General features: G+C 51.8%; 1 protein-coding gene across 1 annotated transcript in view; it reads right to left on the bottom strand.

Moving 5' to 3' along the window:
• Nucleotides 1–4,214: 4,214 nt before the first annotated feature.
• The window catches only part of FOXK2 (forkhead box K2), a 23,052-nt gene continuing 460 nt past the window's right edge, over nucleotides 4,215–26,806 (bottom strand). The window contains exons 2-9 of the mRNA XM_005883685.2: nucleotides 17,382–17,576; nucleotides 16,218–16,365; nucleotides 15,674–15,820; nucleotides 10,865–11,058; nucleotides 9,902–10,077; nucleotides 8,735–9,031; nucleotides 8,356–8,565; nucleotides 4,215–5,987 (exon numbers count right to left, since the gene is read on the bottom strand). Coding sequence (XP_005883747.1) covers nucleotides 5,791–5,987; nucleotides 8,356–8,565; nucleotides 8,735–9,031; nucleotides 9,902–10,077; nucleotides 10,865–11,058; nucleotides 15,674–15,820; nucleotides 16,218–16,365; nucleotides 17,382–17,576 — 1,564 coding nt within the window. The 3' untranslated portion in view covers nucleotides 4,215–5,790. The remainder of the gene's footprint in view (nucleotides 5,988–8,355; nucleotides 8,566–8,734; nucleotides 9,032–9,901; nucleotides 10,078–10,864; nucleotides 11,059–15,673; nucleotides 15,821–16,217; nucleotides 16,366–17,381; nucleotides 17,577–26,806) is intronic.

Here is a 26,806-nt window from a genome sequence, read left to right as displayed (position 1 = left end):
GTTTCTGTGAGCGCTGGGAACTGCACGTTATGGGCGGGGGGTGCGTCTTCCATCTCCTACCAGATTATTAGGGACCCTCTGGCTACGGGGCTAAAGTTAAGCCTCCCTTTCCTTTACAAGTGACTGAAATGGCAGCAAAACTTGCTCCAACCCCCAAATGGCACCAAGGGCATTTGGGATGTTTCCAGATTTGGGAGATACAGATGCTGCTCTGAACACTCAGAATTGCCTGGAGAAAGTGGTGAATGTCACGTCTTTTGTTTTGGGTGAATTATCAAGAGTGCGATTCCTGTGGTGCAACTTTCCAAGCTGCCGCAGGAATAGTTCCTGAGTGCTGCGGCCTCGCGTGTCCACAGGTCCGCGCGGCGGGGTCCGCATCCTCACCGGGTAGGTGTTCTGCTAAATTCTTGAAGAATTTGTTTTTTCCACGTTTGGTAGACTTTGCTAGTGATACCTAGGCCTTACGTTTTCTATGTTTTTATTGTAGGAAAATTCATGTACTACACAGTTAGCCATTACGAGGTGTATAGGCCAGTGCATATGGTGTGTTCAGTGTTGGGCAGTCACACTCACACCCCCAATACCTCGTGCCTATGAAGAAATCCCTGCCATTTCCTCCATCTCCAGGGAACCACCGAGCTGCACACTCAATGGGCTGCAGTGTAAGCTGTTAGCTGCACTGGGAAATCAGGAAACTGTGGGGCTCAAGGTATTGCAATATTTGCTTTACTGCAGGGTCTGGGACTGAACCCACCATGTCTCTAAGGTCGGTCTTGACTTGAAAAGTTTCCAGCATTCCGTTTCACCTTACCTGTTGGCTTTTCACTTTATCTTCACTAAGAATTATTAGTAAAGGTACCTATTCAGTCTCCTTCAGAATTAATGTTTTATCACTTCCAGTGCAATGCAGAGACCTTACAAAGTCAGACAGAAAGAACTGAAGAGGAAAAATTCGTTTCTAATATTTGCACAAAATATTTACCATTTCTGTGGATCTTTCTTCCTGAAGGTCCCAGTTTATTGTTTACTTTTTGCCTGAAGAACTTCCTTTAGCATTTCTTTTGGAGTTCTACTAAGAATTCTCTTAGTTTTCCTTCATCTAAGAATATCTTATTTCATCTTTATTCCTGATATTTTCTGTGGGTATAGTATTCTGAGTGACCGTTACATCAGCCTTTAAAGTTTCCCAGTTACGTGGAGAAATCTGCAGTTACTCCGTGTTGTTGCTCTGTGTGTGGTGACACTGTTCCTGTCTGCCTTCAAGGAAGAAAGTCCACTTGTGGTCAAGGATGTCTTGACATTGTTGTTGAGTTAATCCTATTTGGGGTAACTTTTGGTTCATTTGAAGAGCATTTGCCCTTCGTGGAATATAATAGTTAGAGCTATAGAAAGTGCTAACGTATTTCTAGTTATTTCAGCACACTGAGGTTGACATCTATTAATTTTCATGGCCCTTTAGAGCAGCGGTTGCCAGCCTTTCGGACCTCATGGACCACTGGTTGGCGACTGCTGCTTTAGAGATTTTCCTGGATCTTTGGATTATTTTATAGACATTTTGTATATTATGAGACCGAGTCCTATTAAAATCTTCTAGAGAATGTTGATTCTTTTTTGTTAGGTGCAAACGGCACGGGCTGTGGTTCTAGTGTGTTTTCCAAGCCTGTGCTGCTCTTCGGGCCCATAGCTGGGCACAGTCCGTGAGGTAGGTCAGGTCACCAAGTCTCTCCTTCCCCAGGTCAGTGCCAGGCTTGTGCAGCTCAGCTGAACCCAGCATGTCCTGTGCGGCTTTAGGGATCCTTCTCTAATTTCATATTTGCTATGCTGTCCCCCACATTTGCCAACTCCCAGGCACCCCTTCTCCTGGTCCTTTGGCTAAAATGCTCAGGTTTTTGCCTCCCTTTGATTTTGCATATTCCCTGTGACTGGGTCCACTGTGAGGCCAAAATGGTGAGAGAGAAGCGGGCCCCCCCCCCCCCCCCCGTCCTCGGCTCACAGGACGCAGCTGCGTGACCCCATGGTCTGTCGGGTCCTTCCCAGGACACTGGCCAGCGTGAGGGAGAGGGTTTCCCACTGTCAGCGCTGGTTGTTGTGGCCCCTGGGACACAGGGGCAGTGTGCTTACCCCTCGGGGGCCTCTGACAGACATTTCTAGGTCAGGACACCTGCACCCTCAGGTTTGTCTCTTTTGCGTGGCTGTGATGTAAGCACAGGGGGAAGTAGCAAGGGGTGAGGTGTGCCCATCTAGCGTGGAAGTGCGAACCCCGCGCCAGCGCTGCAGTCTCAGTCGCTGCCCTGGAGGGTCTCCCACCTCCCGTCCAGCCCGGAACTCGCTGTGGGGACCGGTTGCACAGAGGCTTGTCCTGTGCCAGCGTCTTCTGTTGCAGACGAGCGGCGGCCCCTGCAGGACTCACAGGCTCCTGCTGGATGGTTTCCTGCATCTCAAGTGCAGGCTCCTCCACTCAACCTCTTTTCGTGAGTCAAGGCAGAGTCCCCTCTGGGATGTTTACCTTCCACAAAGTGAACCTAATGAGTCCCCAGAGGAGCTTTTCCTGGGAGAAGGGGACGATCAGATCGATCATCTACTACAAGTGTAACATCTGGAGAAAACCATTTGAATGCTTCCGTTTGTTAGGATACACAGTCCGAGTATATCATGAGCAGTTTTCTCTGCTAATATGACTTGTTTTAAATTAAATTAGGGCATCAGTGTAGGGAATGAAACATTCCATATGAACTCTGTCCTTGAACGCTCACTTTTAGCTTCATTTCGCTCCCCGGGGGCCTCCATGCCATTCTGTTCAGGACTCCTTCCCTCTCGCTCAGAGCTCTCGGCCTTTGGCGCGCTCAGGAAAGAACATAAAGTAAAAAACCAACAAAGAAATGCCTGTTTATTAAATGACAATGATACTCTGTATTCAATCAAAATTAATAAAAATACTTTATTGGATTTCAGGAACTCAGTACTTTAAGATTTCAAATCTTTGCACACAAACCACCACTCTGCCTCTGGATAGTGGCGGTTGGGATTGAAGATTCACTTCTCTCCCGTGTCACAGAGCACGGACTTCCAAGTCCTGGCACCACCCCACCCCTGACCACGGCTCCCGGCTACACTGGTTCCAGTGGAGGACGAGGGGCGGTGTATTTAAGGAGCTCAGCTGTCTGCGTGAGGACCCTGCCACCAGATCAGCGCCAGCACGCAGACACCCGGAATGTACCACGCCTTGTAGGCCACGTGTGAGCTTCCCTTTTGTATTTTTGTGTGGTTCTGGGCAAAGCTGCAGAAATGACGTTTCTAGTCCCTCAGGGAGCTCAGATGTTTGGTAAAAGTCAAAGTAGAAGTTTCTTGAAATAAGACTTTAGGAACTACCAGTGGACAGCTTGGGGGGGGGGGGGGTCTTGTGTCACACATGCACTGTTTGGCACCAGGCCTCCAGCAGCGACACAGCTCAGTGGCCCTTGTATGTTGAGGGCTCTTGAGAATTCAGAGGTAAATTGAAAAACACTTACTTGGAATGTGGTAGTTTTCTAATCCATGTTTTCTCTGGTCTTCTTCTTAATATTTTTAAATTTCTACGAGCCAATTAATGAGCCAACTAGGTGAGGTAGTAAAAAGGGAAAAGGAGAGACTATCCTCACCTGAAAAGGCCCTCTAGCTGCCTTAGAGTGGAAAACTATCCTCTCTAAAATCTGAGAACTAGGTTATCATCCCAGCAGAAATTCCTCCGGACCCATAAGATCGATGTTTTGGGCTCAGAAATAACCAACGGATGGACTGGGCTGAGTAGAAAGGATCTGCCCAGGTCTTCCATGGTGGCGACAGGTTGGTTTCTGCGTGGACACGCCTCCAGGAGGACACGGTGTGTCCGGTCACTGCTGCCCAAGCCAAGTTCCCCACGGTGGCCTTGTGCATTCACCTGCCGGGAGCTCACAGTCGGGCACCAGCATGACAAGCGGGGCTGGGCCCTTCAGAGCACCCGACCCCACACACAGCCTGAAATGCTTTGCAAACTGCAAACCTGAATAACGAGGCAAGTCCACACACACGCTCGGGTGTTGGTAACGTGCCTGGAGGTGCAGGCTGCGCCCTGAGGTGCCCGCCCGTGCTCGGATCTGCAAGTGAGATTCTGCCACTGTCACACACGTGGCCTCTCATTCACTGGCTGGTTCCGTTTTATTTGTTAAATGGCTGAGTTATAAACCAAGCTATTTGCAGTAATTTCATAATTTTTAATATGCATGATCTGCAGTAACATTGTGACAGCTCCATACTTTGGATTGACACACAATACTTAGAACAGATTTATCATATTTGGTCTTTAGGTAAATAATAAATGTTTTAAAATTGCCTAAATATACCATTCTGAGCCATTTCATTCCATCAGGAAAATACAGGGTTTTTTTCCTCTCTTAAAAAAAAATTAAATACCAAAATAACTACATTTAAATAAATAACGTTATGATGATGACATTTAAAAATTCACAATAAGGCCAGAGCCCTCCTAGTTGCCCGGCTGCTCAGCCCTGAGCCCCCAGAACACTCTGGAAAGGCGAGTGGTTTCCTTCCGGAGGAGCCGAGCCAAGGCCGGGAGGTGCCTTCTTTCCATTCTCTCACCTGTGTCTCCCATCCTCCTGCTTCTGTTTCTGTAGGAGAGAAGTCAGCCTCAGCGGATTCAGTTTCGAAGGGTGATGGAATTTCCTATCACAAATCAGAAAACGACCTAGATGTTTCCCATGCTTAACCGCAGGGTGCTTGCTTCTCAGGCTCTTGTATTAACACAGAGTTTCTGCTCAGCCCAGCAGCTGCTCTGGGTGCGTGGGCCAGAGCTGGGGAGACAGCTGGTCAGATGGTGCTGACCCGGTGACAGCACCTAAAAGAGCGGACATGCCACCAAGAGAGCGGTGACAGGTGAGAGGGCGTGAGACAAAAGACTGAAGTACCCCCCCTCCCCAATAAAGTAGGAATAGTTCTGTTATTTTAAACACACAATACTGAGGAGACTTGTTTTACTTAGAGTGGAAAATTATGCCAGGGACCAAGTCAACACAAAGAAACAACAAAAAGTAGCAAGAAAGAGAAACAGTTAAGTGCAGCCCGCAGTCCAGCAGTTCATCCATGCAGCCGGCCGCGTCCTGTCCGTCCCACCCTGACGTGGAGGAGCACACGCATCAGCAGCTGCTGAGGAAAACGGGCAGTCGTCCTCTCGTCGCTCCTCCCGATCGCTAGCGGACAGTCAGTCCTCCCACAGGCGGAAAGCAAACAACGAAAACAAACAGAACCACGTTGTTTCTTTTCTCCAAATGAAACCCACACGAAAGGTCCTGTGATTCCAAAGTTTCCAAGTAGAATGGAGTGATCTGAAATGCCAAAGACCCATTCTTTTGTAAAGAAAGAAAGTACACCCCAAATATTCTAGTTCCAAGTGTGAACAACAAAATACTGTCTCCCCTGCCAGCCCCGGGGGTCCTCGGAGGGGGTGGGGGCTCCTGCGCTGGCCCCCTGAGGCGGGCCTCATCCTCATCCTCACTCGGAAGGACCGAGAGTCTGCTCGGGGTTAAAAGATGAGCGCTGGGCGGAGACACTGCCGGCACCAGGCTGCCGTGTGTGGTTTCCAAGTTCAGGTGTGAGTTTGTCTGAAAGGAGTTGTAAGGCCACCTGGGTCTGGTTTCAGTGCTGACATGAAGTCCACCCGCAGGCCTCTGCCCCCGAGAGCAGGCGCTCCAGCGTCGGGACGGGCAGTGTCTCCTTTTGGCACCAGAGTTGACAGGAAAGTTAGAAAGCTCTCGGCCGCTAGTTCTGGACGCCCTTCTCCCTCGTGGCCGCTGGAGGCGTGTCCACACTCAGGGCGATGACGATGCTATCGCCTTCTTCAGTCTTGACCCGCTTCAGCTCCGGCTGCTCTGACTGGTCTCCATTCTGGCGCTTGGTGGGCAGGGAGGCCGAGGCTGAGGCGTGTGTCGCCAGCATGTGCAGAGGACTCGCCGCTGCTGCAGAGAGACAGTGAGTCAGACCCAGGCTCTGCCTATGTCAGCTTCTCCCTGTGACCTGCACAACCCTGGATGGCCAAGGGGACAGGAGCCTGGGCAAATAAACTGCATGATTGTGGGTTATTTTTCTTAAGATACATTTTTTAAAATATATTTTTTATTGATTTGAGAGAGAGAAACATCGATGAGAGAGAATCATGCACTGGCTGCCTCCTGCATGCCCCACACTGGGGATCCCACAACCCAGGCATGTGCCCGGACCAGGAATTGAACAGTGACGTCCTGGCTCCGGGGTCGACGCTCAACCACTGAGCCACGCCAGCCAGGCTCTTAAGATACTTAAAAAATATATTTTTTAATTGATTTTTTAGTGAGAGAGGGAGAGAAACATGGATCTGTTGCCCTGATCCATGTTTACACACCCCAGCCAGGGATCAAACCCACAACCTGGGTGTGTGCCCTGCGGGGACTGAGCGGGTAACCTTGCAGCCCTCTGCCCAGGGCTGACGGTGGGTGTTCTGGTAACAGCTGACTTCGTTTTTATCACCCGGAGAGTGCGCCATCCTGACAGAACCTGGGGGAGACTGAGGCTCAGGGTGAGGCCAAGGTGGGCCCAACAGCAGATGGCTTTGCTGTGGTGGCCAAGGAGCCCCCGACCCCCCTCCATGCTGGATGCCGACCTCTCCACACAGGAGAGGGAGTAGGCACGGGGCTCCGGCTCCCAGCTTCTCCCTGGCTTCCACCGCAACCACGGGCCCTCCCTCCTCGTAGGCCAACATGGGGAGTCCCTGCTGGGCACAGCATCTCCACCTGCCCCAGGCTCTGGGCCCCCAGGCTCTGTGCCCCCGGCAAGCTCCAGGCGGTGAACAGAGGGTGGCCCTGCATGGAGAAAGCGCCACAGCCTCTAAGGGAGAGGGGGACTGGGCTGAGGGAGCCAGAGACGACAGCGCACACCTGTGCGTGACCCAGGCAGCAGCGTCCTCTGGGGGTCCTGCCCTTCCACCCTCAGGCTGAGGGCGTGGGGCCCGGCAGCAGAGGACCTGACGGCGCCTCACCCCCCGAGAAGGACGAGCACACAGGGGCCTGGAGAAGTGACAGCTCTGCCCCCACAGAGCCCAGAACCCCGTCCAGTGGGGAGAGCAGCCCCAGAAGCTGCCAGAAACACTGCGGGAAAACAGCCAACCAGCATCCCTGACGAACACGGAGACAAACACCCTCCACCGAGCTTCAGCAAACCCAGGTCACCCTGTCAAAGGCTCCTCACCACGACCACGTGGGGCTCATGCCAGGACACAGGGAACAGAGGGAAGAACCCCCGGGTCCTCCTCACACAGAAAAGCACTGGATGGGACGCAGCACCTTTCACGACAAACTACGGGCAAAGCAGCAGCAGAAGGGAAATTTCCCAGCATCCTCCAGTCCCGACAGGACAGCCCTGCAGCCAGCATCAGCCTCGGGGTGCAAGCTGATGCTCCCCTGGGAGGAGGGCCAGGAGGGCCCGCCTCTGCGCTGTCCCCGCCCTGCAGGTCCTGGCCCGGCCAGGACACAGGAAGAGGAAGCCGGGCTGTCTGCACTGGCAGGGGACGTGTCTTACATAGAAAATCCAACAAATCACACGAGAAAACGAACGCAGCAGCTTAGGGACGAGATCAAAACAAAAACCCGCTGTATTTCTCTACAACGAACAGTCTAAAAGGAAATGGAAAAACAATTCCATTGACGAAAATACCAAGACACCTCTGTCTCTTATCCCAGAGCCAAGCTCCTCCGTCTGTCTGTCTTCTCCACACATCCATCAGGACCCGGTGGACAGCGACACCCACAGGCTTCAGTGAGCCGTCCTCGCGACCACGCCCGACACTCCCCTCGGGGACACTGCCCGGCACAGGTCAACGAGGACACCCCAGGGACACCTCCAAGCCTTAGGCTGCTTCTAGGCCACAGGCAAGTCCGCACACCAAGGGGGAGTACTTTCCTCTAGAACAGCCGTGGGCAAACTACGGCCAGCGGGCCGATCCCGTTTGAAATGAATAAAACTAAAAAAAAAAAAAAGACCGTACCCTTTTATGTAATCATGTTTACTTTGAATTTATATTAGTTCACACAAACACTCCATCCATGCTTTTGTTCCGGCCCTCCGGTCCAGTTTAAGAACCCATTGTGGCCCTTGAGTCAAAAAGTTTGCCCACCCCTGCTCTAGGCTGTCCCAGACGCTCCTCCGCTCGGCCCCTCCACGGGGATCCTGAGAGCCACTCCCACCAGCACGGCCGGAGTCTGCGGGGTTGGGGCTCTAACCTTCGTGCTAACAGTCGGGAAGGGAAGGCTAAGCGTGCCCTTCAGGAAGGAGGGGAGGGTGCCTGCTGCTTACCGTGGTTCACCTGGCCGTGCACGGCTGCGGGGATTGGCACCACGTGAGTCCCGTTCTGTGTTACAGTTTTTATTGGAAGCTGGTGCTGACCTAGAGGTGGCTGCGGCACGATGGTGACTGTCTGGATGGGGGTGGTCTGTGCCGCCTGGATGACCCGACTGGCAGTGCCCAGGGTGGCCTGGCTCAGCGCAGGGATAGGTTCCACTTTCACTGAAATGAAAAGAGCAGCCATGACACGGACTGCACTGCGGGCGCTGAGACCCTCCCCCGCTTACAGGAAAGCCCCGTGGCCAGCAGGCCTGCTCTCCCACCTCAGTGAGGAGCACGGGGAACGCGGGGCCGGGAGGGCTGTGGCTTCTAGAGCTGGGCAGAGGCTCACCTTTCACTTCTCGGTGGTCTCCGTTCTCCTGCGGCTCCGCTTTCGGAGGGGCCAGCACGGCCGTCTGTGCCACCACAGCCTGCCCGGCGACCGTGTACGTGTTCGCTGGGGCCAGTCCGGCCACGCTGGTGACGGACACTGCTGGGATCTGGTGGACAACGTGCACCGTCTGCACGACGGGCTGCTGGGAGGTCGAGGTGGTCACAGGGGCAGCGACAGTGTAGGTGACGGGCTTGATGGTCGGGGGCAGCTGCCGCTGCACAGCGATTAACACGGGCTGACTGGACAGCGGGGAGCCTGCGGGGATGGCGGAGAGGAGTGAGGCTGGTGTCCGTGTCCCTCCCCCCCGTTTCCCCAAACCTGTCGACACGCGGACTGACTGACAGAACAGGGCAGGCCCCGTCCACCTGGAACAGTAAAGTCACTCACGGTGAGAGACCTGCAGTTTATCAGGGACGTTTCCTTCATACACCCAAGTGCCAGCAACGCAACATCTGCTCTATTCACATTTCTTACAACAGCTCTTCCTACAGTTCTTTTCTCACGAAAACAATTTGGACACAGGAATGGGGGGAGGCTGCCCATGGAGGCCCGACTGAGGGCCATGCTCCCCTGGCTCAGCCTTCCCCTCACCCCCGAGCCAGGGAACGAGAGGTCGGGACACGAGGCCACGATGAGCCTGCACCAGCCTCTGAGTCAAGGAGACACAGATGACAGGACCAGGCTGGTCAGGGGCCAGGAATTCCAATACAGCAAAGCGCACACTCACCAACCAACTAGGAACCAGAAGATTAGTAATGTGGACACACTCCTACACTTCTGTTTGTTTTTTAATCCCCAGGGCACGTTTTTATTCTGCACTGTGACTTTATAAGTAAACTGCAAAATGCTCACCAATCATCAAATGGACGTTTTTTTGCTGCTAATCAATCAATGTCTAATTTGTTATTTTCTTTTGGGGGTGTATCTTTTTCATAAATTTTTAAATGATGAAGCAACTAACTAAGAAACAGCTTAATTCAAAATTACTTCAGACACCTACACAGTGTCACCTGCGGGAATGCCCAGAGCCCGGGAGACCACGCTCAGGTCCTGTGCAGTGTCAGGCACCAAGGAACCAAGCCTCCCATTCCTCCTCCAGGAGCTGCTGCCCCTCCCCCGCCTCACCTGGTGCACTCTGGGCAAACCGTGCCTCCTGGATGACAGCCAGCTTGGGCTGGGAGGCGCCAGGCTCGGGCTCCAGGGGGGCGGGCGACCCTTCCCGCGACAGGCTCTCGGGGGTCTGGGCCCCGCTGGAGTGGGCAGACAGCACGCCGGCGTGGTTAGGAGAGGCGGGGGCACTTCTGCAGCCAAAGAGAAGACAGGGGTTCTTAAAGGTCAAGCACGCCGCGCTGCCCTGTTTCTTCACAATGTATTTTGCAAAAGGGGTGTCACTGGTCTTCTGCCCATGATTCCATGATCTCACTTTCTCTGTGGACACTTGTGACTGGGAGGGACACTCAGTGAAGACTCGCTTGTCTGTGCCGGGGTCACCGTGTACTGGGCGCCGCTGCCCATGCCTAGCGCAGGCCGCACAGCCACGGAGGTGGACTGCCGCCCTGTGTAAGCAGTGCCCATTGGTCAGGCAGCAGGCAGTGTGCAAGCTGGTGGGAGCTGCAGACTTATGTTATTGTCATTTCTTTTTTGTTTAAAAACAGTATCCATTAATGAAGTTAAAAATGTGTCATTTTAAACTCGGGCAATTAACACTGTATAATTTGATCCAGTTTAAGCAGCTACAAGGTAGCTTTAAAGAGCTTCCACAGGCCAAGGGAAAGGAAAACACAGTATTGATCAATCTGAAATGATACATTGTGACTCATCATATTACAATACGTAATGAGTTCAATGAAGCAGCAACTGCTACATGGAAACAAATTTAAATAAAACTTTACAAACAATCTAAATTGTTTCCAACACTGGAAACAAACACAGAGCATCCAACACTTTGTCTTTCCAAATCCCCATCCCAACATTTCATCATAATGCATTTGGTACTGCTTTCATTTTCCAAAGGAAAATTGACCAATACATCGAAGGTAAAGTTACTGACCATGAAGTGAGGTCTTTTTGTTTGTCTTTTTTCCTTACCTAGACGAGAGCGGTCCCAGAGGGGTTCTAAAGCAAGGCACGCCCCTAGGCCGTCTTTTCCTAAAAGCCTGCTCTATTAATTTGCTTTCAGAAGCAGGATCTATCCTCCAGAATGAGCCTTTGCCTGGTTCTTCCTGGGAACGTGGTACTTTGATGAAATAACGATTCAGAGAGAGATTGTGGCGAATTGAATTCTATGAAACATAAAAAAAATACATAGAATTCATATATTTCTTTGCTGAGAAATAAAAATGTGCTTCATTTCAGTGCCCTGCACAGCAGAACCCTTGGTGCCAGGCTCCTGCAGAGGGCAGGGAAGTCTGAAAGCAGCATGTGCTGGGGGCACGGTCCCTCCCGAGTGAGCAGACAGGGGGGGCTGGGGGCCTCAGCAGGAGGGCCAGGAGCTACTCCACGAGGAAAGGAAAGCGCTAAATCCAACGGGAAAATGTCAGCTTCCACCTTTTTTCCAGGAGGGAAACCGAGGCTATCACTACGGCCACTTGTCTTTCCTGCCACCCTCGCCCTGATAGACAACTGAGCCCAGATAAGCCGACCCTTTAATATCCTTTCTGAAGCACAGAATTCGCTTTCAGAAGCTGTCACAGCCATCCACAGTGAGTTCCTCCAGTACCAAGCCGTGGGCCAAGCAGCACAGGGGAAAATGAGCCCACGGCTGCCAAGTGTCAGTGACACCGTCTCCGGGAGCAGCTTCTACCTGAGCCTCACCGCGACCGACCGCGTGAGGCAGGCAGGGAACTCGGCCTCAGCTCCCGCCCATCCTTGCATCAAGGAGCTTGGCTCAGGGTGGAGAGAAATGCTTTTGGGCAAACTCCGCTGCAGCAAACCTGGCCCTGAGCTGGCCGAGAGCCCCACACTCAGCTCGTTCATGCGTTCACTGGTACATCAATGTTCACATTTAAATGAACACACTACCCAAGTTCCTCAATGGTAATAAAAGTAAAAGTCTGGGTTATCCAAACATCATTTCTAAATTCCCCAATTAACCTTCTGCTAGAAATCCAGCCATGGCCTCAACTTCTGAATCGCCAGAGAGGGCTCAGTCATCAGGACGTGGCAAATACTTCTGCACACAATCCAAGTGCCCGCTCAAGGGCACCAGCCACAGGGCGTGGCGGAGACTGAAGGACACGGCATCAGTTACTACACTGGCAACACGAGGGAGCCAGCTGGGTGGTGTGAGTTATGAAATTTCTATAAACAAATGTATATGAGATTTGTAATATTTTAGTAACCACAGGTACTTGCTAGACTGTTTTATCATAGGCTTTAGCTGATAACCAACCAAAACCTTTCAATCAATTCCTGCAGAAAACCAAATCTGCCCCCATAAAGACAAGACAGTCCTCCAACTGTACTCAGGCCTTTTAAAGTTTGGAGAAGACATGTTCCAAGGCTGCCGGTGGAGAAAGCACAGCCAGACGGTGACACACTGCAGAGCACTGTGAGCAAGGCCACCCGGCAGCCGCTGCCGGGGTCCAGAGTTCCTCCAGCTGTTCTGGGAGCCTGGCCACCGAGTGGGACTGCAGAAGTGGCCGCCAAGTCCCAGTGCAGGATGATATCTGACCGTCACTGCAGGGCCAGTGTGCAGCTGCCGGGAGGGGAAGGACATGAGCACAGGGGGACCCACAGAGAAAAGGCAAGACCAGGCTCGCCAGGCTGCTGCTCCCCCTCCAGGCGAAGCCCCTGCAGAGCAGGTTCCCAGACCAGGGAGCGGCTGCTTTCTGTTCTGAGATGTGGGGTCTCACCCCCTCTCCACCCTAACGACACCTCAGGGGCAAAGAGCCCCAGGATCCCCTGTGACTTTCCAGCCAGTAAGACAGGAAACGTGAGGAAGTAACATGAGGCACTTCATGCAGACACAACAGGATGAAGCAACTATGTTTCTACATTCATTTAATAAGGCCTTTGTGATTTTTTTAAGAGAAAGAAGGGAGGGAGAGAGAAACATCGATTTGTTGTTGCACTTCTGCATTCATTGGTTGACTCGTGCATGTGCCCCGCAGGGATCAAACCCACAGCCGTGGCGTCCTGGGACAATACTCTCACCATCTGAGCTACCCGGCCAGGGCAAAGCCTCTGTAATTTGATCGAACGAAGCTCCATGAAACCACACTGGCTCGGACTCCAGTGGTGCAGAAGCTGATACCGTGCTCACAGGAAAGGCAGTTACTATTCTTAAAACTACACTGAGGAAAGGGCCTCACACTGAGCACCCCTCTCCCAAACCCCAACGGTGGCTGCTGCCGAGACCGGGAGCCGGCACCTCCTGCCCTCCGCTGACCCAGAGGAGAGGCCCACGGTCACTCACACTCCTCTGCACGGTCCTCCCTGAGGTCCTTCCCACGCAGACTCCGTTTCTCAAGGGCAGTTTGTCTGTCTAGTCACCAACACTCAGCACTGAGCACTCAAGTGTTTGCTTTGCACAGAAAGTGCTTGTAAAGAAACTTGGGAACGAGAGACACAGCCAGCACCTTCCAGAGGACAGAGCACAGAGCACGCCCTCGACGGGAAGAAACCAGCTCTGGTCCTTTCAGAAGCCGAGGGCCCCAGAATTCTCAGACTCATGGTCACAACAAACACCTTCACTTTGGGCTGGGAAGTTGTCATTATAAATCCTAAGAAAACATTTTGGCACAAATATACAACCAAAGGGGAGAAGCATGCCATCTCTCCGGAGAGGTTCCTAGATCATCCTGTTTATCCTAGAATTTCCTCTGGATTAATACAAAAGTCTTGCCATGGGCGCACAACGCTAGAAATCAAAAGTCAGTCTGAAAGGCAGCTGTTGACTCCCATTAAGTGCTCAAAACGGGTGGTGGGCAGTGTCAACACCTCAGGAACCCACACCACGCTCCACCTCCCGACCCGCCCCAGGCCAGGACACAACCTGGAAATCCACATTGATAAGGAAAAAGGATCCTGCTCTTTTCTAAAACAGGTTGCAGAATGGTAAGGACTTTGGTTGAGAGGAGGAGGGACGACATGGGGATGAAGTCTCACACGGGCAGCCGTTGGGAAGAACAGCTCAGAGACTCTCCTGACAGTGAAAGGGCACATGCGGCCCAGGCGAGAGCTAGGACTATGGCGCCGTGGAAAGAGAACTGGAGGGGGTGTGTCCTTAAGGCAAAGCGGGGGCTGCAGCAGGAACCCCTTCCCGCTAGAGCAGCTGGAGGCAGGAGGCGTGAACTGTCCCGGAGCAGCCTTACACAGCAAGAGGCACAGTCGCCCTTGCGACCTTCATCTGGACAGAAAAGAAGACGTTTCAATAAAAACAAGCGTTAAAGACACAGCTCAACAGAGAGGGGGTCTGACAAGTCACTCCCCGGAGACAGCAGCAACCGGGCACCGGGGCGTCCCCCTCGCCACGGCCATGGCCCTGGTCCCTCGGCGCCTTTAACGAGAAACCCTTTTGATGCTCAGAAGCAGCTCTCACTCAAATGGATGATGTTTGGAAACACGGGGACATACGACCACAAGGGAAATGGGTCCTTAATTCTGGCCGGAAACTCTCACTCCATCAAGCCCAGCTGACGGGCTCTTCACAGCATCAGAATCCCGCACACGGGGAGCTGAGCTCACGGCAGCCGACGTCCTGCTTCTGCCGCCCGCTCCTTCCGAAGCCCAGCCTCGCTGTCCAGCTCAAGTCCGGCAAGTTCTGCAAGGGTTCATCGGGCAACTGGGAAGAGACCTACCAGCCTCTCACTGCCGCCAGGAAGGCCGCCCGCTGGGAGCACCCTGGCCAGGGGGGAGGCTGGGTCCCCCCACTGCAGACTTGCCTGACTAGGACCCTGAGACAGGAAGCACTCGGGGCTGGGCTGGGAGCCTGCTTTGACTCACACATGCACCTCTGCAGGCGGAAGAAGTCAGTTCTTACCTCCCACTAAACAGAAAAGGGCCCCCCGCCCTCGCCTACATCATCTGGTTATGGTTCAACAGACACATTTGTCACAAGATCATTTACTCATTAAGCCTCAAAGGAACTCTAGCCATTCCTGGTTACTTCATGAATTTAAAAGTTAGAAACGTGCATTTCTTCTCTCTCTCATTATGCTTTAATATTCTAGACTTCAAACTTACCCTTTCCCACACTGTCTGAATGACGAGATCCTACTGTATATACATACCCAGTAAATACACAACAGACCACAGAAAAAACCTACACAATGTAAAGATTTAAAAATGAAACTAAATTAAAAAGCTAAACCATGCAAATATTATGCATTGATTTCAAAGTGTCCTCTGAGGAGGCCCTGGTTCCAGACACCCCAGGAATGGGTTGAAGTGCAGGCGGACAGGCAGGTGGGCTCCCCACTTTAGTGGGCCGCGGGGCACTCATGTTTTACGTCCTGGCTAACCAGGAAGATAGCTTTGAAGAAGGGTTCCTCAGTAAACAGTTTGAAAACTGTCTCTAGGCAAACTGCTAAAAGCGAGGTACCTCAGCAGACGGCATGCGTAAGGGAGACAGAACAATGCTGGGCTAACTCCCCCATTTCAGACATGACGTGACGGCCCCAATCGAAGAGAACCAGCAGCCCCCCGCCTCCCCCGCCCCGTGGGGGTGGTGACAGTGCGAAGGGGAGGCTGAGCGGTTTTCTGGAACCACCATGCCTTCCACTGGGCACCAAGGGTCAGAAAAGGCCTGGCAGCAGCGGCCTCTCCCCAAGGGAACGTCACCCCTCACTCAGCACCTTCTCCCCCGGGGCCGGGTCAAACACCACAGCTGAGCGGGAAGCTCAACCAGCACAAGGCACTGGGGAAACACTCTGCAACAAACTGGAATGGATTTACCTGCCAGCCCTTGTCCGCAGTCCGGTAGTACGGGTAGTTTTTAGTGATGTGCGTGTAAATTCCATTGAGGGTGAGCTGTTTATCAGGAGCCATTGTAATTGCTTGTACAATTAGTTGTGCATAGGAATAAGGTGGCTTTGAGTCATCCTGTATTCAAGTGAAAAAAAAAAAAACAGTACTGAAGTTATCAAGACCTTTTACTAAATGTCCTAAAATTTAGGATTCTTGGTGTTTTTAGTGTGTCTGTGTTCATGTGCATACGTGTTCAGACGTGTGCACACATGCCACCTTCAGCACTGGGACACAATGGACGTCACCCCCCAGGGCTGAAGCCTTCTCCTGTACCCGTGTGCTCGGCTCTCAGCAGACCCACTCCCGCGAGCAGGCTAAGCAGTGACCAATGAGCCCAGAGCCAGCCCACATCCACTCCGACGTGCACGTCACTGACAGACAACATGGGGAAGCTACTAGACACGCAGGCCACACAGCGAGGCGCTGGCTACACGATGGCCCCGGCTCTATTTCAAGGCGATGAGGCATCTACCTTGGGGCTGTCTCCACCCGAAGCTTCCTTTTCGTTTTCTGGCTGTGAGTTGTCAGCCATTAGACTGAGGTCAGATGCGATCACACGGCCCATTTTGTACCCTGAAGACCCTGCTCCCCGGGGGCTGGACGGGCAGGAGTTGGCAGCACTGTGGACGAGAAAGACGTCGCATCAGCTACCACAGACTGACCATCACCGTGCTTCCATAGCTGTTCTGGTTTCAGGGAAAACAAACTGAAAGTAAGAGAACATCAGCATTTCCCATGGAAAATAAACTCGTCCATTCTCTGTGAAACTGACGATCGCCCCAAGAAACGTGGGGACTTGCTTCCACGTGTGTCATATCACGTGATCATAAAACAAACCCTCCCAGGAGGAGGCGGCCCCACTGCACCAGTGAGGAAGAGAAGCTCAGGATGGTTCTAGAACTGACCAAAGACAGAGCCACACGTGATGGCTCCAGGGCTCCGGCCTGGGGGAAGGACACAGCACAAGCTCGCGCCCCCTACCAGGGAGCTGAGAACAGGCTGGAAGGACATGCCTCCAGCCACCCAAGATGGTCAGGGCGAGTCGGGAGGGGGAGGGCAGCGGCCTGCAGGGTCCCATGGCTGCTCTTGACCTGGCATTCAGCTACTGTCCTCTGTGAGCAAGGCACAGCTTGAACACCGTGTACTGGGCTTCAGGTTCCACCGGGGACAGTGCACCCCAACGGCACCGTCCTCCGCTTCCTGAGGAGCCCAGTCTCTCTTGGGAAATAACGACGAACACAAGTTGGTCACTTCACTGGGATCCAACTCATCAATCCGAAGTACAAGTCATCAGAATTGACATAAAATTGTAGCAAACCAAAAAACCTCAAAATGAAAATGAAAATCTCGGACTTTAGACCAATATGACAAGTAAAAGAACCCGTAATAAAAACTAGGAACATCTGGGAAGCGTGTTTCATAATATCGGGAGCTGCGAGCAGATAGTGTCTGGTATTGTAAGTGTCCTCAGCATCTCCTTTCCACGGCTGCCAGCCCCTGGGAAGGGCACAGGGTCCCTGTGTGCTCCTGCTCACCACTGTGACTCCCCATGGCGCTGGGAAGGACCAAGGCGGGAGGAGAGGACAGAGATGCGGACACGGACCGTACATGGCCATCCCCGTGCAGGCCCGCGTACCTGATGGTTCCCGTAGGGGAGGGCAGGGGGCTGATGAGGTGGGCCATGGTGTCTGGAATGTTGATGGTCAGGGGCGAGATGTGGGCCTGCACGGGCTTCACCGGAGACTCGGGTGCCTCCTGCTTCTCCCTCTTCTCGCTGGACAGGGCAGTGAATGTGATCTTGATGTTTGTGCTCGGGAACCTGAACGTGCACCTGAAAAAGAGCCAGCGTCAGCGCCTGTGGCTGGACTGGAGGACGGAGTGCCCGCCCCCAGCAGGCACAGAGCCCACCTGCCCCAAGCGCCCGGGAGCCCTGTCTGCTGGGGAGGAGGCCCTAAGAAGCCCGCCTCACACTCGCCGCCAACCAGGCATTTATGACTTTAAAATACCAGTAAACAAACACTTCAGACCAGCCAAATAGGAAAAAAAGAAAAGGAGACTCAAAAAAGATTCAAATACCACTCAATCTGCATTACTTCTTTTTTTAAAATCCTCACCTGAAGAAATGTTTATTGATTTTAGAGAGAAAGGGGGAGAGAGAAACATTGATCAGTTGCCTCCCGTACGTGCCCCGACCTGGGATCAAACCCAAAACCTAGGCATTACTCCTTTTATTTATATATATATTTTATTGATTTCAGAGAGGAAGGGAGAGGGAGAGAGGTAGAAACATCAGTGAGAGAGCATCATTGATTGGCTGCCTCCTGCACACCCCCTACTGGGGATCAAGCCCACAATGGGGCATGTGACCTTGACCAGAATTGAACCCGGGACCCTTCAGTCTGCAGGCCAAGGCTCCATCCACTGAGCCAAACCAGCCAGGGCTAGGCATTACTCCTTTTAAAATAAATGCACAAAATTGCCCAGCTGGCGTGGCTCAGTTGTTGAGCATCGTCCTATGAACCAGGAAGTCACAGTTCAATTCCCAGTCAGGGCACATGCCTGGGTTTCGGGCTTGATACCCAGTGTGGGACATGCAAGAGGCAGCCGATCAATGATTCTCATCCTTCCTCTCTGAAACCAATAAAAAAATTATCTAAAAACAAACAAACAAATAAATAAATGCACAAATACATTTTAGGTCAGTAGATTTCAAGCAGACTTTAGTACCCTTACTATCCATTATTCCTTTCAAGATAAACATACAAGAATAACTGGGTCATTAAGCAAAAAGACAATTTTGTGACTTTCTTATTTAAGAAAAATCATTCCTTTTCCTTTAAAAACTATCAGCGTTTTCACTGAGCAAACAAAAGTCAGACATATTAAATTTTGGGGGGAAAGGTTTACAATTTAACACTCTGGTTCACCTTTAATATAGTTTCCTTGCCATGACTCAAGTATATTAAAAAAATAAAAAGGAATGCAAGCCAAATGCCTTCAAAGAATAAAAGTTAAAAATAGCTCCACAGACTCATGGTCTCCGAGTCTGCATTCACACCCAGTTACAAGCACCTGATTCGGGTTATATTTTAAACAACCCAACGACCAGTGATGGCGTTCAGCTGGCTCTGCCCACTGCCCTGTCCTACTTGGGTGCTCTCCAAGGAAGGGTCCAGCACGTGGTCCCCGCACTCCCGGCGACATCGTCAAGGCGATACCTCCCAACTCCTTAGTTGGGGCAGAGACAGCTCTCAGCAGGGTTGGGGCCTCCCTGCCACCAGGCCTTGCCCCCGACTTCCCTCAGAGGTCAGTCATCCACAGCCTCAGTGGACAGAGCAGAACCAATTCAGATCAGTAACTGTATTCAGAGAAGCAGAGTGGACAAAGATGGACAGGATGGACGAGGAGAGGGCGAGTCCCAGGCCTGGAGGAGCAGCAGCAGCTCCCAGAGAGGAACACGGACGTAGACACGACACAGGACGGCAGTCGTGGGGCAGGAGGCTTCAAGCCCCTGGGGCCAGCCGCCTGTCAGCACCGCCTCCAAGTCCCCACCCCAAGGCCTTGCCTTCAGGGAGCCCCTGTGCCTCAGCAGGTCCACAGTCCCTTGTTCACATTTTCCAAAACCCTGACCTGGACTCCTTGGCAGCCCATTCTGACCTGAACGGAGAAGGAGCTAATTATAGCCTTTAATTATCCCACTTAGAATATGCATGTGTTTTGCGACATTGGCTGACAGGGTGCTGGGAGCACACACTGTGCTACTTTCCCAAAACCCAAGACACCCCGGGCTCCCGGGCTTCAGAGGAGGCCTGTCCAGGCACTGCCCGCTGGTGCCTTTCCCTAGGAATTTCCTCAGCAAGATTCCCATTTGTTCAAGAGGAAATCAGATGGCTTACTTCAAAAATGATTAATCCATTAAGCCACTGTCCAGAGGAGACTCTCCATTTGTACTTTTGTTGTTGTCATGAATAGGCAATAAATGCACATAAAAATGGAAAGCCATCAAAGACTCCCTCCTTCCCAGGCTCCAGGCTCTAGCGGCAGCTCTCAGGTGGACCCAGAACCATTCACACGAACAACTAAACCAGCAGGAGGAGCTGCCTTGAGAGGCAGGCCCTGGGCTCCAGCAGACAAGTGGCCTCTGCGTTTCCCCAGCTCCCCGCCCCCACCCGACTGGCACCCCCACGGAGGCCCCCACAAAACCTCCTACGGAAAGATGTCCCATCTGTCCTAGTGCACAGAAAAGCTCTTCCCACCTCCTGCCTCCTCGGTAACTAGAATCCCACTCACGGTCATGCCTGATCTTCAAAGGTTAATCCCACTCCATAATGACCAAACTGCAACATTTCACAGGAAATCCTGACAACTGCAACAAATGGCTGGATCTGGAGGGCATCGTGCTGAGCACAGTAAGCCAGACCCTAAGGGGCAGACACTGCATGATTCCGTGTGCGGTCCCTACAGTAGCCTGACCTGTGGCGCTGGGAGCAGTGGTGGGGCTGGGGCTGCAGGTGGGGTGGGGAGTAGGGTTTCATGGGGACAGCTTCAGGTTTACAGGACGGGCTCTGGAGGTGGTGGTGGTGGTGATGGATGGCTGCACTGCAAAGTGAGGTGCTTCAAGCACTGAGCTGTGCACCTTAAAGATGGTCAAGATGGCAAATACTATGTTGTGTGTATTTTACCACAATAAAACAACACTTTTAAAGAGCACTTACAATTGTGTCTGGAACATAGGTAAGCACTCATAAGTCTTAGCTATTGTTTCTTTATTTTTTGTTAAAGACATTCATCAAGAGAGTGAGAAGACAAGCCAGCCTGGAGAAAATATTTGCAAAAGACATCATGATAAAGGTCTGTTATCTAAAATATGAAAAGAACTCTTAAAAGTCAAGAAGAAAACAATCCAATTTAAAAATAAGCAAAAGACAGTGGTTGAGTGACAACCGATCAACCAGAAGGTCATGGCTGGTCAGGGCACAGGCCCAAGTTGCGGGCTCCATCCCGTGGGGGGCGTGAAGGAGGCAGCCGATTAGTGATTCTCTCTCATCATGGATGTTTCTCTCTCCCTCTCTGAAATCAATAAAAATATATTTTTTTAAAAAGAAAAATTTAAAAAAAAGAGCAAAAGACCTGAACAGATACCTCACCAGACACCCTGGGCTGACCCCTAGGCAGTGCCAGCCTGACCCAGAGTGAGGAGCCTGGACACAGACCCAATTTGCAAGGACTCGGAGCTGGGAGAGCTCCTGGTATTCAGGGAAACCTGTCAAAACCCCAGCTGACCATCAGCTATGAGACAGGACTTCAGGGAGCACACAGTGGAGGAGGACAGTCTGCAGTAAGCCTGCAAAAGTCACCAGGTAAAAAGGACTCCTAGGGCCTCCAACCAACAACCAACAGCAAACCCTAGGGAGGAAGGAGAATCTGACTTCCAGAGCTATCTACACTAATAAACGAGAAACATGCAAATTAACCGTCCCTCCACGATGCCCACCAGCCAATGGGGCATATGCAAATAAACCCGACAAAGATGGCAGGTTAATTTGCATACACAGGCACTGGGTGGCCGGGGGCGGGGCAGGTACTTCCCACCCCGTAGCCACTTGCATGCGCGGGCGCCAGGGAGTCGGGGAGCCGGGGTCAGGACAGCACGCACGGACGCCGGGGAAGCTCCTGCCCGGCTGGCGCGCGCGCAGGTGCTGGGGAGCCGGGGTTGGGGCAGCGCACGTGGAAGCCGGGGGCAGGGCCTGGAAGCTCCCACCCCACTGGAGTGCATGCGCAGGCGCCAGCGCCAAAAGGCCTGTGTCCCTGGGACAGGCGTCCTCGGGAGCCAGGCCACACCGAGCCTATAGGCCCGCACCTAGGCCCGGAGCAGCCGAGGTCCCGGAACATGACAGAGGGTGCACGTTGGGCTCAGGGGACCCCCCCCCCCCCAGTGCACAAATTTTGTGCACTGGGCCCCTAGTTCCATTATAAAAGCCAAATGTCCAGTTTTCAACAACAAGGAAATCATAAAACATAAGCAGGAAAGTATGGCTCGGTCAAAGGAACAAAGTAATTTAACAGAAATCTGAAAAAGGTGAGACATAGGACTTGCTAGACAAAGATTTTAGAACAACTGTGTTAAATATGTTCAAACAGCTCAAAGGAAACCACAAAGAACTAAAGGAAACAGGAAAATGATGTATGAACAAGACTGGAATATAAAGAGAAATTAAATGAAGGAATGAAACAGAAAGTACAGTAACTAAAATGAAAAACTCAGCATACGGACCCAACAGCATATTTGAGCAAGCAGAAATAAAGCCACAAACTTGAAATTATCAAGTCTGAGGAGGGAAAAGAAGAATGAAGGAGAGTGAACAGAGCCAAAGGACTCATGGGGCATCAGCAAGCAGCCAACAACATACACATTAGAGAATCCCAAGGTGTAGAGAGAAAGGGGCAGAAAGAATATTTGAAAAAACAATGGCTGAAAACTTCCCAAATGAAAGACACGAACCTACAAATCCAAGAAGCTCAATAAACCCCAAGTTGGATAAACTCAAAGCATTTATATTGAGACATTATAATTAAACCATCAACAGACAAAGAGAGAACCTTGAAAACTGCAAGAGAGAAATAACTTGTCATATATAAGGACTCTCTCAATAAGGTTAACAGATGGATTCTTCATCAGGAACGAAAAGAAAAAACCTGTCAACCGAGAATTACATCCAGGAGACCAGGCAAAGTGGGAACAGAAGACTCAAGGAGGAACCAGAATGGGCAGTTTATATTTGAGCTACAGCTTCTTCCATGTAACTCCAACAGCTGCACAACTGATGGGCACAATCCTAACATCCTCCATCTGTTTAGAAATGGAAAAACTAGCATTTTTAAAACATCACCTTTGCACTCAAATGCTATTATATTCTGAAAACACCAAACAAACAAAAGACCAAAACTACGTTGGAAGTAAGCCTTCAATTTACTTGTATAGGGTTTTCTGTTTCCTATTGAGTAACACACTGTTTCAAATCACAGGAATGGCGATGTGTGCCTTAAACATGCCCTGGTGTATGAAGGTTCATTAGCAAATTTAAAAATCCTCATTAAAAACTGGGACCGGAAGTGCCAGAACTATTCTTCATTTTCCAAAAAAACCTTTCTCCTCAGCAAAGCATTTTACAACAGAAAAGTCTGCTGTTGCTATAACAGCCTCACCTTCTAGAAGGTGCCCACCAACCATAGATGAGGCTCTGCTGAGCTTCTGCACCTGCGGCTCTAGGTGGGCCCTGCGGGTCAGCAGGGGAACGAGAACCGGCACCATGTCCGACTAGAAGCCTGTCTCTAGGTGACCAGCATGAGAATGTTCACAGAACAGTCATGTCCTAAGTCAGCAGTCAATGGGCACAGGTTTGTCCCTGTGCCACTTCTAGGACCCGGTCCCCCATTGGAGGAGCAGCAGGGGAGAGAGCTGAGTGAGAAGATGAGTTACAGCCTCACGACGGAAGGGGCTCCCAGACCCATCATCCTAGGCACCCCCAGGAACTCACCCGCCTGGAGACCTGCAGGGGAGCCCAGCTTCCGGTCCTCACTGCCCCCAGAAAGAAACCTTGGCCCAGGTTTCAGAAGCGTATGTGGTTCTCACACATCGACAAAGCCGGTTGAGAAAGAAAAAGCGTGCACTGTCAACGGAAAGCTCTATGACCGACAGCTGCGAGGCACAACTGTCCTTCCCATCAGACCTTTTCCTGACGGAGCCCAAGGCGGCGCTCGTCCTCTTCCCCTGAAACAGGAATATTTGCGATGAGGCTGACAGGTTGGAACGGAGCCTTCGAGAGGCCCCCGCATGGACCTCTCCAGGCCCAGCTACCAGCTGACGCTGACCACATCACATGTCTGTCACACTGGATCCCCACGGCCCCTCCACACCAGGACACTTGTGATGGACAAACACATGTCCAGCAGGGACACAGGCACGGTGCTAATTGTGTCCCATGATGACAGGCAGTTAAGATCCCCATGTCACCGACGAGGGAACTAGAATGCAGGCAGCGCAGGCAGTCCAGCTCCAGAGCCATCCTCCCCACGTCCGCACACAAGTCCCACCATGTAGGCTTGTTCCTCAAAATGTGTTAGAAATTCAAATTATTTAAAACCTCAACCGTCTAAACTACTCATTGAGTGAACATTAAAATGACAGTTCTACCCCTGGAAGAACTACTACTAGACACTCAGTGAAGAAGTGAGCCGGTTGTTGTTGTTTTTTTAACTTAGTCAAGTAACGATTATGCTAAAATAGCTGCACGGTGTCCCCCGATGTCTACAAACCAGTGATAAAATGTATCTCCATTTGCCAAATGAACGCATGCTGTGCTTTTAAAGACAAATCATAGTGGTCACTATAAGCAGCTACTTTGTACCCTGAGGCTTTCACAGCGCAAAGCCCCTCTGCCCCCTGTGCATCTGCCCCGGCCCGTCACCCACTCGTGAGTCCGGAGTCTGCCTCCTGGACCCCACTCTCAGCTCTGCCGACAAGCTAGTCAGAGTCTCAGATCATGAAGTGAAGGCGGTTCGGCCTCCCCTACAGCCCTGGGGCACGAGAACACACCATCCACGCAGAGAACAAGCTGACGGCTGCCAAAAGGGGGTGGTGGGCGCGGAAAAAAACGTCAGTGAATGGACAAAGGAAAAGGAAATCGCCGGGCCTCACCAGTGGCTGTCGGGTCTTCAAACAAGACACCCCATTTTACCTTCCTCTCCTGGGAACTGTCCTCCTCCACACCTCGTCCGTGTCCACTCCCTGGGCCCTCTGGGCCTCTGCTTCATCTCTCAGTGGTCCCCTCACCCACTGCACGCTGGTGATCCACAGGGTCTCCACGCCTCCTACCCTAACCTCATCTCCGCTTTCCTTACAATACCACCCCACCCCCAAACCCTTCTGACCCCCACTCCCCCCTCATCTCCACCGCACAGGCAGCCTCCTTCCTCCTCCTAACGTCCTTTTCCCGGGGTCAGCTCCTCTCCGCACGCTCGTCCCAGCACTGCCCTCGGTCTGGTCTGCCGTTCCCTGGAAACCTCAGTTCTGCCCCATCCCTGTTTCTGGGCAAGACCCAGCCGGTGAGTTCCCAGTTCTCCTCCTAGAGCTCCCCTGGAAAGCGTCAGAAGCCACTGTCCGTGGCCTCTTTCCAGTCTCACCTCAGAGGACGCCGTCTCTAACTTAGTGAGAAAGCCTTCACGTGTGACATCACCGAGAGTGATCTGCAAGTTAAAACCCGCCGCATGGGAAAGGCGGGGTTGCTGGATCCCTGACAGCTAGTTTAGCCTAGGAACACGGCCACCCTTCAAAATCAACAGTGGCAGTTCTGCATGTTAAAGAGTTTGGAGCAATAATAAATCCAACTTCTATTTATATTTGGCTATTAGATACTGTAGGATCTTATTGATAAAAAATGTCAAATTCAGTTGACATTTCAAAGTATGAACAATTGTTAAAGAATTGCTTATTTTTATTTATAAATTATACTTTGTTTGCTACCATGGCAACAAGAGTAACAACACACTCAGACATTCCTGCCCAACCAATCTCGCTGAAACACTTTCCTGCTCACTCAGGCCCCAGACCAGGTCCGCAGACAAAGGCGGAGCCTGTCCTCAAAGAGGACAGTCTTCATTCTGTCTCTGCCGCCGTGAAAAACGATCCCCCGCCAGCCCGCAAACCTCAGCTCCAGAGCGCGCCCCCCAAGGGCTCTTCCAGCCTCAATTTCACCTTCTCCAGCCGCCTCCAGCCCAGCCACGCCCACCAGGCCACCTCCACCTGCCCTTCCAGAAGCCCTGCCTGGTCACCCAGGGCTCCCCGCTGAGCTCACAGCATAGACCCCCACCCCCACCCCCATTCCCAGTAACTCCTGCACCTCCAGCCAGGTCAGACACCCCTGGGGATAAAAAGATGCTTCTTTTTATCTTAGCCCTGAATACGTTGTGGAAATCACTTGTTTTCTGGAAAACCACAGGCCCTGGCATTCTTGCACATACGCTCATCGTTTTTATCTTAGCCCTGAATACGTTGTGGAAATCACTTTTTTCTGGAAAACCACAGACCCTGGCATTCTTGCACATACGCTCATCGCGGCCATCACACACACACACACACACACGCACACACACACGCACGTGCTGGTCCCTGCTGGGCACGGGGCTCACCAACCACCGAGGAGAAGGTGCTGCAGTCACATCTGACTCAAACCACTTAAGAACTCTCATCACATCCTCATCTTTCTCTATTCCCCCCAAAGTAGTGCATTTGGTATTTTAATAAAATGATGAAGCACACGTTAAGCCTAAACTACTCATGCACTCTACTCTGTATGTGAATGTTTAATACTAACTACAAAATGTACATTCATCTTAATGTTGGAATTGGAATAAAATCCTTGTCATTCAAGTAACAGACCAGCCATGGGTGTCCTACTTTTTCCCTCCAGTGACTGTCAATTCAGCAGGCGCCTTTGAAACAAGAGGATATTCCAACCTCTGCATAACTGCTCCACATTACGTGCTTTCAAACTTAACAATTTGATGTTTTCACTTCAAAGAACTTGTAACAAAAAACTGAGTTTAATTTCAAGAATTCCTAAAAGCTTGTCTACACTTAGCTAGTGCCAATCGTCTTCACACGATTTATTCCCTCAACCTGCACTGTGACCACCCTGCACGGAAACCTTAAAAATGACGCCTCACAAAAAGGGAGGTGCTGCAAAGTCCTACAGGCACCCCCTGATTTCACGTGAAAAAGGAGCACCCCGCCGTGGGCAGAGGGGCCCAGGAGACAGGAGGGGGCCCAGGCCTCTCTCTGCCGCTCAGAGGGGAGGGTCCTGCTCCCTCACCCGCAGGCCCAGCTGCGTCAAGGCGAGCGTTCGGCCGAGTGGAAACCGGGTTTTCTGTAAAAACATCTCCACCTCCTCAGAGCGAAGAGCATCCTCTGGTGTGACCTGGAGTCACTGCAGACAACACCGGCACCGGGAGGAGCCTCGGCGCTGGGCAGCCGGAGCCTAAAGGCCAGCGGCGCGCGGGGCG

Source organism: Myotis brandtii, unplaced genomic scaffold (assembly GCF_000412655.1).
Source record: "Myotis brandtii unplaced genomic scaffold, ASM41265v1 scaffold797, whole genome shotgun sequence".
Classification (NCBI taxonomy): Eukaryota; Metazoa; Chordata; class Mammalia; order Chiroptera; family Vespertilionidae; genus Myotis; species Myotis brandtii.
Note: the sequence above shows the minus strand (reverse complement) of the source record. Positions and strands in the feature narration are given on the sequence as shown.